Source organism: Pelodiscus sinensis, chromosome 1, assembly GCF_052426305.1.
Source record: "Pelodiscus sinensis isolate ZL-2025 chromosome 1, ASM5242630v1, whole genome shotgun sequence".
Lineage (NCBI taxonomy): Eukaryota > Metazoa > Chordata > Testudines > Trionychidae > Pelodiscus > Pelodiscus sinensis.
The window spans coordinates 310,256,170-310,268,258 of NC_143052.1; the positions used below are offsets into that span (position 1 = coordinate 310,256,170).

General features: G+C 39.5%; 1 protein-coding gene across 15 annotated transcripts in view; it reads left to right on the plus strand.

Annotated features, from left to right (window-relative positions):
• The window catches only part of FRY (FRY microtubule binding protein), a 349,943-nt gene that overhangs the window by 299,407 nt on the left and 38,447 nt on the right, over positions 1–12,089 (plus strand). For all 15 annotated transcript variants that reach the window (XR_016348538.1, XM_089775547.1, XM_089775550.1 and 12 more), the window contains 2 exons: positions 817–987; positions 8,728–8,928. Coding sequence is in view for 14 of the 15 variants with exons in the window: in XM_089775547.1 (XP_089631673.1) it covers positions 817–987; positions 8,728–8,928 (372 nt within the window). In the remaining variant the exon portion in view is untranslated. The remainder of the gene's footprint in view (positions 1–816; positions 988–8,727; positions 8,929–12,089) is intronic.

Consider the following 12,089-nt stretch of genomic DNA (forward strand, 5'->3'; position numbering starts at 1 on the left):
TCTCCAGGACTGTCAAACTAGCTTCTTTCAGAAACCCTAGATTCAATTACAGAAAAAACAGTGAAGGTTAGCACCCTGATCATTCCCCATGAAATAATGATTCTAACATTACTTTTAAGGATATTATAGTCTTATGCAGTGGAATCTATAATGGACAATTCCAATTTTGTTGGCTGGTCAAGATGTTTTTTTTTAAATTTAAAAGGTAAAGATTTGTATTTATTTTCTTTAAAATAATGCTTAAGCATTTTTAAGGCAATATAAAACTCTTAAGTGCTATGTCATTCTTATGATTATCTTGTGGACATGTTCTCAGTTTGAACAAAACAGGAACCCACACAATGAATTGTTCTCATCGAAACTGCAGATATGGTTATTGTGCAGTGGGAAAGGAAACACTGCTGCACAACTTTAGTCTGTGTTTTTCCTAATCTCTCCACATGCTTAAGCATGTTTAACTAGAGGCTTTCTGGTGAAAGTGTTAACTCATCTCCTAGACAATCCTTTCTGCAGTGGGCTGTTTGAATTTCATTCCCATAAATGTATATAAACATTTAGGCAGCATCACTCTGAAGCCATTAGGAGGTAGCTGTTACATTCTTGGACATGTTCCTGCAGCATGAAGTTGTGTCTTTGTACAAGATTTAATCTGAAGGCACCTGTCCAACATAAATAATCAAAGAGGGTGTTCTAAAAATACCAGCTAAAGGAATTAGGTGTGTACTGGAAATACAGTCTCTGAATAACTAATTCAGCTTTTACTAACAAGCAACCAGAGGGAAAAGTTTCTTAAAAGAGAAATCTTTTGAATTGTAGGTTATTTTTTCTTCATGTGGTGATTTGGATCTTATTGAGCACCAGACAAGCTTGGTGTCTTCAGAAGACGGAGCAAGGGAACAAGAGAACATGGATGATTCCAACAGTGAACAACAGTTCAGAGTCTTTAGAGACTTCGATTTTCTAGATGTTGAACTGGAAGATGGGGAGGTACAGTATATTCTTTATGAAATGGTTTTGCTTACATTTTATCTCTGACTAAACCACAGTTTAACACTTCTAATAAGTAACTCACTCTTTATAACATAAAAATATAACTGTATGACTGTTAACTTATTTATAATGTTCACAGTGTCGTGACAGTAGCATAACATTGGCAAGCTACTACATCTTTCCTGCCTGAACGCACTTTAATACATACTGCAGTATTACTACTGGCAGGCAAAGCTGCAGTTCCAGTGACAACACATATGTTAGGTTTCTGTAACTTTAAGGTGAAATTAAAAGCTTTGAAACATGTGTTATTGAAGATCCCAAATCGTTAACAAAATATACCTGCAGCTTTTAAGAAATTACATTATAAAACAAAAAAAAAGGTTAAAATCATTTTTTTCATCAATAACCTGCCAAAACCTGAATGCAAGCCCTCAGGGTTCTGTTACTCCTGCAATAGTTCATGAAATCACTAACACTGGAGCGCTTACAAAAGATACAGCTTCTGCTCTGCCTTAGATGTCAATGATTTCATCACTCTTGGAGGAGCAAAACAGAACCTGGAGGCTAGAAATCAGGACTTGGCAGGTAAAGCCTATCAGTCCACCTCAAGTTGCAAATGCTTCGGGGGATCTTCAATCAATTATAAATCATACAGTGAAGGGATAAGATTGTTCTGTTCTTTATTATTAGGGTTTTTTTTAACCATTTAACTCTTAAGCAAACCTGTTCCAAATGTGAATAATCCTTTCCACTTGAATTGGAAGGGACAAGAAATTTATACCCAATATTGTCCATGTATAACAGTGTTGCAACCATTTAAAAATTTAGCTATTTCCAAGTATTTGAAATGCAGATCTTAGGCTGGCCTGATAATTCAGCTGGTAGCACATCTTGCTACCAGAGTAGAGACCCATATTCTGCATTTATTTTCAGAGATGTCACTTTTAGCTTTGAGACACAACTGTATACAGCAGAGTTCCCAAGTGCCCTTGCTGGCATATTTCAGGCTGTATTACAATAAACAGTCGTCCCTCTCCACAGTGAACTCAGGTGTCATAATGCCTGTGATTATTTTTTTAATCAAGAGATGGGAGAGAAAATGAAGCAATGGAGCAGAAGTAGCTTTAGCATGGATTAATGTGTACAGCAGGACTCACAGAATTCATGAAACTAAGGGGGCAAAACCAGAGAAACATACATTTTCCCCAGCCGGATATGTAGGGGGACGGTTGGAGAATAAACGCACCCCTCTCACAGTGGTATTTCCTGTCCATAGGGCTGGGCCTGTCTCCCCAGACTGAATGTTATGACCTTGTGCACAGAGTCATAGCGCCTTTTTGGGGTGGCCAGCCAAGCCTAAATTTGTACTGCACCTCTACACAACTCTCCCCTCTCTTCCTCCCATTTTAATGTGGTTGATAGACTCTGTTCAAAAGTGGCCCATAACTGGAAATGAAAAGATGGTAGAAGGCAAGGGTTCAGATGTATTGGCAGAGCAATATGAGGAAACTTTCACAATGCCATCCTATAATGTGGAAAGGCAATCATGTTATCTTTCATTTTTATAAACACAAAATTCATTTACAACTTTTTAAAATAAAAAATCCAGTCCCCAGTCAATTCTTCCATTATCTCTCCTGTTCTCCATGCAGAAGGTATTTTTTCCAATAACACTTTTCATCACAGTTCTTGAAATTATAGGGTCATTCTCTCTGCCAGACTTCACTCGTCCTTATAGTTGTCATTCAAGACAGGCACTTTCCTGAATAACCATATTTTAGAGAAAATGGCTATTTCAGTTTCAGATCTCATTAGATAGAATAATGGAGGAAAGAGTCACTCATATAATATGGCACTTCTGTCTTTGACATCTTGAAGGAAACCAATAAATTTGTCACTGGATGTAGATATCTGACAGATAAGAGCAGCACTATCTTGAACTATCGGAAATGAAACCCTAGCATCATTAATCAATAATTTAACAATCCAACCATGCTGATCTTTGGAAGGCAGAAAGAGACAAACATTAATTTAGTTCCCATTGGGTGGGAAAGTAAAATAATCTGCTAGGTGTATTCAAGACTAAATATTTTTCAGGAAAAAAATTAAATGGGTTCTGACTAGATTTACAAGATTAATATTAGTCTGTGGTTATTACAATAGAATTAAAAACTGTTGAAGATAATGAAAAAAGACAAAAATATGTATGCCTAATAACTTTGTAAAAAAAAACCCCACTGACTGCAGTCATTACAACACATCTTTAAATATACATTCACAATATTGTATTGCAATGATAATTTTATTATCATTTGCCAATTATCAGATGAAATATTAACATAAGAATCATGAAAGCAGGATTCCACCTACACACTGAGATTTCAGAATTGCTTCTTCTTTACCTTCAGCTGTTAAAATCAGATGGAGAAAAAATCTTCAGTATTCAGTCAGGGTATGTCTAGACTACATGGCTCTGTCGCCAGAGCCATTTAGATTAGTTTACTAGACATACCCAAATGAAGCAGTGATTTAAATAATCGCTGCTTCATTTAAATTAAAATGGCTGCCGCGCTGAGCTGATCAGCTGTTTGTCTGGACGCTCCACGGTCGACATCAAAGGCATTTGTCGACCGCCCCATTATGCCTCGTGGGATGAGGTTTACCAGGGCGGTCGACAAATGCCTTTGATGTCGACCGGGGAGCATCCAGACTAGCGTGCTGAGCTGACAAACAGCTGATCGGCTCAGCGCGGCAGCCATTTTAATTTAAATTAAGTGGCGATTATTTAAATTGCCACTTCATTTGGGTATGTCTAGTAAACTAATCTACATGGCTCTGGCGACAGAGCCATGTAGTCTAGACATACCCTCAGAGAGCAAAGATTAGAAATATAGACAAATCAGCAAATAATTAGGAAATTGTTATTTGTGCTGTTAGTAGCACTGTTAAAGTAATGTTTGCAGTCCTAGAACCAGGTTGATATATTATTGTGCTAGGTGCTGTGAAGTCCCCGCCCTCAAAAGTTTACACTCTTAAACTCTGAACCTACAAAGATTTAAATATGCACCTAACTTTACGATTGAGGGCTAAATTAATCCATATGCAGAGACTAAGGTGAGGGGAATGGATATAACATAAACTCAGAAGGTTATACATTGTTAAGTTTTGGCAGACATCTTACAGTTCATCATGATCATTATATTATTAAGTTTATTATTTATTAAATTCTCAACTTGCTAGAAGAGATTAGTCTGTGTTATTGAGTCAAGGCCATATCATTCCTGGAACCACTTGAGCAGCTTCCGTTAAACCAATGATCATACCAAACATGTAGCAATTGCAGAGTCAGGCACAAAAGGAGGAGAAAACGTAGTGTGTCTAGTTGATCTAGAAAGGATTCTACTATGTTTTTCCATATGCATTTTGACCATCCCAGTCACTGATAAAGCTTGCTCCTAAACTAACAAAACCCAAAACAGTTGTATAGTACTTGTGGATCAAGTATTCAACATCTTTACTTTAACATAAAATAAAACTAAAAATACAGATGTTAAAGGAACCCTTCACTATTTGATAAAGAGCTTTGCATCTGAAACTTGCATACCAAGATTTAAGCAAGCTTGGAGTTATTACTTTCAACTTTGAACACCTGAAAAGAGGAAAGTATAATGGAAAAATATAGTTATTTTTAACTATAGCAATATTACCAGGCAACCCGATAATATGTTTTCTGTAATTAAACCCTCACATCATTATGCATTTTAATGATTTAAACAAATACAGATAAAGAGCCAAATTCAGGCCTTGCGTAAGAGGTGAATGACTTTATTTGAACTGTGCTCACTTACACCAAGTCTAAATTTGGTGTTCATAAACTTGAATAAAAAAGCGTTGGAAAGCTCAGACTACCACAAATGGAGACAGCTATTTTGGAAAGATTATATTATGAACAGGTCACTGCTGGGTACATTATCCACAGAACACAGGATATGATTATTTGGCATTTAATAAAAATTTTAAAACCAATAACATAGTATTTTTTAATATTTTTACTTAAAGGTAGCATTACAGAGCTAAAATATTTCTGATAGCATTATGTATTTCTGTAGGACAAATGTTTAAATATATAGTATCTTCAATACAGAAATTTTAAATAGATTTTTATTTGTTTTTCTATCTATTATATCTGCTTTCCAGGAACTTCAGGTAAGATACTGCTATTTGAATTCAAATGTGATTCAAAAGTAGATGTTATGCAGTGTTATGATTTGTATTATAGAATAACATCGTAGTTTGTTTCTCTTTCAGTTTGTGTGTGTGTGTGTATGTATGTGTGTGTGTATATATATATATATATATATATATATATATATATATATATATATATATGGTGTTTCTTCTGCTGCTTTGCCCTAGAAATATTGTTAGCACTCTAGAAAAATTGAGTTTAAAGTCATTCAGCTTTTGGGGGCTTCTTAGCATGCTATGAAAACTGGTTACCCCTTTATAGAAATTTTTAAATAGCCCATATTCCTCATAATTTTGCTGACTGTATATGGCTCTGATCCTGAAAACATACATGTGCTTACATTTACTTATGAGTAGTTCCATTGAAGTCAATGGGACTAATGCGTGTAAAGTCAAGGATGTGCATATGTCATTTGCAGAGTTGGGGCCTAAGCTTTAAACTTTAACTTTCTTCAGAAAGTTGAAGTGAGACTGAAAACTATTAAGAGATCATAGAAAATACTGTTTGGAGAGCAAGAAAACCTCATTCATGCTACAGTAGGAGTTCTTGTCCCAGGGGATTGGGCCTGGCTCCCCATTCCTGTTGTTGTCTCTTCATGCATGGTATCACAGAATCTCTCTGGTTTGGCCTGGCCACACTCCATCATGACAGAGGCACAGCTGGGACATATTTGAATGAATAACACTGCATTCCTATGTGCCAACTCATGACATCAAAGGAGGAGCTGGGTCAAGCCACCATTGCAGAGCAAGTATGGCATAGGCTCACTCTTGGACCCCTGGATGCCTCCTATGATCTCCCGTCTTCTGAAAACCTTCCTCATTGTGTGGGAAACACTGCTGTAAGAACACAGCTAATTTACATGGACAAGAATGTGTCTATACACTGCTTTTTTTTTTTTTTTGCAAAGTTAACGGAATCACTTCAAGGGAAGCTGTTGTCTGAAACAAGCTTAGTACATTTCCTGGTGGCTTGACTGAGGATAGACTCAGGTGTGTGTACTGCTTCCACAACCAAAGAGATTCCAGTTTCAGTCTTGGTTGTGCTAGTGTTTAGGATGGACACACAGCATGTTCTCCCCTCCCCCTTCCCATCATCAAATGATGCTAAGTATCTGGCCATTGTTCTGGAGACACAGTTATCACATGAAATGATCTGTTTTTGTAACAAGTAACTTTATAGAAAGTGACTGATAATCTCTGTGTGCAGCAAATCCATCTTGTTAATTGTGATAACACAATTATTTTGTGGTGCAAAAATAATAATCTGTCTAAACACTCCAGTCTGACATTGATTTCAGTGTGAATCTTATGTACCAATGGGAATGTCAGGCTCCAAATATTTCCATGTGTATCACACATCTTCTACAGACCATTACCATTACTTGAAAGTAGGAATAAGAGATCCTCCAGAAAAGGGCTTTATTCCGGAGGATCGCGCCAGTCTAGACACTTTTTTCCGGCTTTTCCCCAAGCCGGAAAAAAAGCGGCGGACATGTTTATTTAAATCCGCGGGGGATATTTAAATCCCCCGCGGATTTCCCTATTCTGACTTACCTGCTTTGCATGACTATTCCGTTTTATGGGGCCAGTGTAGACATAGCCCATGTGTAATATATAATTTTTCTTCCTGTTTATGATTATTTCCCCTTTAATAGCTTTTTATTTTTGTGTTGATGTATTTATAAAGGTCTTTTTAGCAAAAGGAAAAATTATGACGACCCCAAACCTGCAACTGGATCCAAATTGGAAAACACTTGGCCCTAAATAGAGCCTGTTTGACCTTAGGGGGCCTACTCACATGAGTAAAATTATGCATATGCTTAAATATCCACGAAGATCTAGCCTTAACTTGCCCAGAGAAGGGAGTTATTGAAAGGGACTACACGAAAAGCACTGTCAAATGCACAAAGTAAATAAATGGGAAAAAGTAGTGTTCGTTTATAACAGTCTTAGGTGGTGTTTGCTACCTGTTGTCTTGTTGCTGCTGTATTGTGCTTTAACTCATGTTTTCATAAGTGTATATAGGTATAGCCCCGCAAAAATACAAAATTGTGTATCCACATCTGTATCTGCAAAAATGAGCCACAGATATCCACATACACATGTGCAGATGTGGATACCTTTGGATATAAAGCAGAGAACTGCAAAGTTACAGGATTCTGTATACAAAATTTGTATCCTCATCTGCAACCATATCTGCAAAAAATGCACTGCAGCTATCTGCATACACATCCTCACATGTGGGTACCTGTGGATATAAAGTACATATTCACGGATTTGCATGGCTCTGCATATAGTCTCAGAACCTAAAGTAAGAATAAAATATTCAGATACAAATTTGATTTTTAAGTTGACTGTGTCCCTTTTTAAGAATTAAATTTCGGTCCATCCTAGTTAGCCTACTTCTGGAGAAAAAAATCCAATTTACTAAGAAAAATCAATTTTAAGCCTAGGACAGGGTGGGCAATAAATGGTGGTGGCTCGCCTGAGTTAACTCCTGGCAGATTGCAGCTATATTTACCTGTGCAGCTGCAGGTACTGACGATTGCAGCTTCCATTGGCTGCAGATTGTCATTCCCAGCCAATGGGAGCTGTTGGAAACATCAGGGACCAGAACACTGCTTCCCTTACCTCCCATAGACTGGGAACAATGATCTAAAGCCAACAGGAGCTACAATCGCCCGTAACTGCAGCTGGGCAGTTTATAGTATAGTATAGCCCATCAGGGACTAACTCTAGGCCACTAGATCTGGCCCGGGGGGTGGTATTTGCCTACCACTGTCTAGAATAAAAGTTAAAAAGCTGTGTTGCTTTAGCCATTGCATTGTGCATGCTAAATTAGAGTTGCATTCAAATCTACCTTAACTTTGCATTTCATTATTGTGGTTATGTATGTAGTACAGAGAATCTAAAATATTTAACATGTGGTTTTCTATTGAAATATTGCTATGAACATGTCACGTATGATTGACCCTAATGTTTTACAGTAACGTTATGAGGACAAATCTTTTCAAGTTGCTTTAAGATTTGTATTTAGCCTGTCATTTCATTGACATTGAGATGTGTGTGTGTGTGTGTGTGTGTGTGTGTGTGTTTTTGTATATATATATATATGTGTTATATATATATATATATATATATATATATATATATATATAGTTATGTGAATATTCATTATTTATATTTTCATGGAATTATAAAAACAAATTTTAATACATTAGAAGCATAAAACACTTAAATTTCAAAATAATGAATATTCATATAACTTTTATTGCCATCTTTATTTTTCTTATTTCTAAATGCTGTCTTAGAAAGTTTCAGTAGTTTCTGGTTATTTTCTTGCTTAACAATATTATGTTCATATAAAATCTGATGTATGTTAATATCAAAAACATTCTTGTGCTAGATTACAATGAATTAGTAGTAATATTGAAAGTATAGCAAGCAAGCTGAGCCTATGGCTGAGCCTACATATGATTTCAGGGTGAGAGTATGGACAATTTCAACTGGGGAGTGCGCAGACGTTCTCTAGATAGTCTGGACAAATGTGATATGCAGCTTCTGGAGGAAAGCCAGCTTTCAGGAAGTATACCCAGCCTAAATAAAATGAACCATGAGGACTCGGATGAATCATCAGAGGAGGAGGACCTAACAACAAGCCAAATCTTGGAACACTCAGATCTAGTAAGTAGTTAATTTACTGTTTAAGGATAGATAGATTTTTTTTAAATAAATTGATCTTTAGTTTTCATTGCCTAAATACTATCTGGTCAACTGGAATCTGGGATGCCTGATGTCATGTAATTGCTTTTTAATGGCTCACTTGTCCTTTAGTTGAAAATGGAAAAGAATTTTGATGAAAGTACTAAACACAGGAAGTGTCAGATCTGATAAGTAGCACTTTGTTCAGTAAGCTATTTGTTTTGCTTAAATGGCCAGTGTTAAATCCTTCAGATGTATAATGTTTATAAAATTCAGGAGGCATCTAATTTTGAAAAATTCACCTATGGAATGTTTCAATCTGAATAAAAATTGAGCTCTATTTAAACAGATATAAAATAAATAAGTGTACAAGCTGAAACAAGCTAATGAACATCCTTGGGGATGCATGCATATACTAAATGGCAAAAAAATTCTGTAAATGCAGAGATAAAGTTGTCTCGTGTAGTTCATGCTCTTCCAGAAGGTGAAGTACAGTAATTACTCATTTAACATGTGCCCGCTTAACATGTTTTCGCAATAGCATGGGGTTTTTTTGGGAACGTTTTTCGAATAACACGACGGTCCCCGAAATAACACGAAAATTATCAAGTGGCGGACTACTTTGCGTAGCAGTATAAGTTGGTGAAAACAGTGGTAATACGCTTGAGCGGATGAATACATGTGGCCATAGTGCTCCTGCGCTCACTTATGTGTTTATCTTTGTTTTTTAACAGACTGTGGCGACTTGTATTGCTAGATATCTTGTGTTGCTAGATATCTAATGTTGACGTTGACGACCCAGCACCAACAAAAAATTGACTTTGCTACCACCACATAAAACACCCCCCCCCCCCCCACACACACCTTTTCCATTATTTTTCATGGGAAAATTGACCCCCTCATAGCACATTTTCACTTAGCACAAACGTTTTCAGAAACACATCTATAGTGTTAAATGAGGAATTACTGTACAGAAAAACTCAAATGTATGAAAAACCAGCCAGAACAGGGCTAACCTAAACTCTGCCCCCACCACCAGAATCCAGAGCTGGCAATAGTCACTGGGAATGATTTGCATGTATTCCATATACAGGCAGTCCCCAGGTTACGTACAAGATAGGGACTATAGGTTTGTTCTTAAGTTGAATTTGTATGTAAGTCGGAACTGGCTCCAGATTCAGCTGCTGCCACTGAAACTGACCAGGGGCTGACTACGGGAAGCCGGAGGCAGAGTTGCTCTGCCCCCAGCTTCCTGGAATCAGCCTGATCAGTTTCAACAGCTGCTGAATCTGGAGCCTGGGACAGAACAGCTGGGGCGCTGCCCAGTAGGTTCCCACAGGACCAACCCGGCAGCACCCCAGCTGCTCTACCCAAGGCGTCCCGCAACAAAAGCCTGGTCTGCTGGGGGGGGCGCACTAGCTGCGCCCCCTCCTCCCCCCCCCCCCCCAGCAGACCAGGGACACCCGAGCAAAGCTGCCGCCTGGGTGGCTTTGCTCGTTTGCCCGGGAGCAAAGCCGCCCAGGCAGCGGGACCCCCGCCGCCTGGGCGGCTTTGCTCCTGTCCCCCTGGTCTGCTGGGGGGGGTCCAGCAGACCAGGGAGACCGGGAGAAGCTTTTCTTGAGCTTTTTCTTGAGCTTTTTCGTGAGCTCTGGGGCGAGAAAAGTCCCGTTCGTAAGTGCGGATCCGACATAAGTCAGATCCGTGTAAGTCGGGGACTGCCTGTACATTCACAGTGTTAATTGTAGCTGTACTGAATGATGGAAGAGTAATGATGGATTAATTTAGAACAATAGTTCCCAACCTTTTTTATACTGCAGACCAGCAAACTCATTCAAAAACTTTTGGCAGACTGGTATAGAAACATTTGCATATTCATTATGGTAATTAATGTATTTGTGTATTTGCATATTCATTTTTTAAATTAAATTTAAGAGGTCATGTGTTATTTTGCATTGCATCTGTACGCAAACAAACCCACCACTTCTCCAAGTTTATGAAGACCATCGTCCTTCTTCGCCTCCCTCCCACCTCATTCCCTTCACCTCAGGAACCCCTCCCGCCAAGAATCCCCCGCCTTGCTCTTCTCCTGTGATTGGCACCAAGCCCTCTGGCCCCACCCATACAGCGGCATGCCTTCCCGGCCTGGAAGATGAATATTCACCCTTGCCTCGTGCACCCGGCCACCCAGCCGGTGGCCCTGTGCTGTCATTTACCGGCCTGAGTGGCTGGGTGCTCCGGGCCCCACTGGAAGGGGAAGTTGAAAGAGCAGCTTGTTGCTGCCACAGTGTGAGCTCACCAGGATCACACTGATGGGGCTGGTGCGCTCGTTCCTCCCTCCCCCCACAGGCTAGGCGGAGGCACAACTGCCATCACCTCTCCCCCTTTCCTCACAGCTCCCCGTGTGAGCAGCAGCCACAGGCATAGAGGCGACTCAGCTTAGTGGCCTAGAAGGGCCCCTAAGAAGCAAAGACTGGTGGACTTCCAGTTCTGCACATTGCTCTAGAGATGGATAGTGCTGCTGCTCCAAATCTCATGGAGCAGCCTGTGACATGTTCAGACAAGGCTGGTCCCGCTCACAAGAAGCATGAGACACCCCCCTCCCTCCGTTCTTCACGACGCGGGCTGCTTGGACCTGAACTCTCACACAGACTCCCGGGGCACCTACCTGTCATGCCACTCACCATGCTGCTGCATGGGGAAGTGGCCAGGTGGAGAACTTTTGTGCATAGGTGTGGACTTCTCCAGCGAGTGGAGCTCATTAGCAGCTGGGGGAGTGGCCTGGCAATGTGCTGCGGCCCACCACCGGTCTGCAGACCAGCAGTTGGGAACTACTGATTTAGAAGATCTCTGACTGTGATATGAGGAAATCTAGGTCTGAGTCTTCCTACCCCATCCATTTGTGTTATCAATGAAAGAGGTTCACGTGTATCTTGAGGTGCCAGTCTGCATCATTTCAGTACAGAATTGTGTATGTTATGTCAGCAGCAGGGTATGTGGATCTTCTTGACATGGGTAGTGTCAGTAATGAGATGGTATCTGATAGCAAGCTGTGTATTTAATGACAGGGAAGGTAAAGGCTGAGGTGGTATCCTGTGTGCAGGTGTGGAGGCTTTGTGATAGAATATGAAGTTGTTATATTTTAC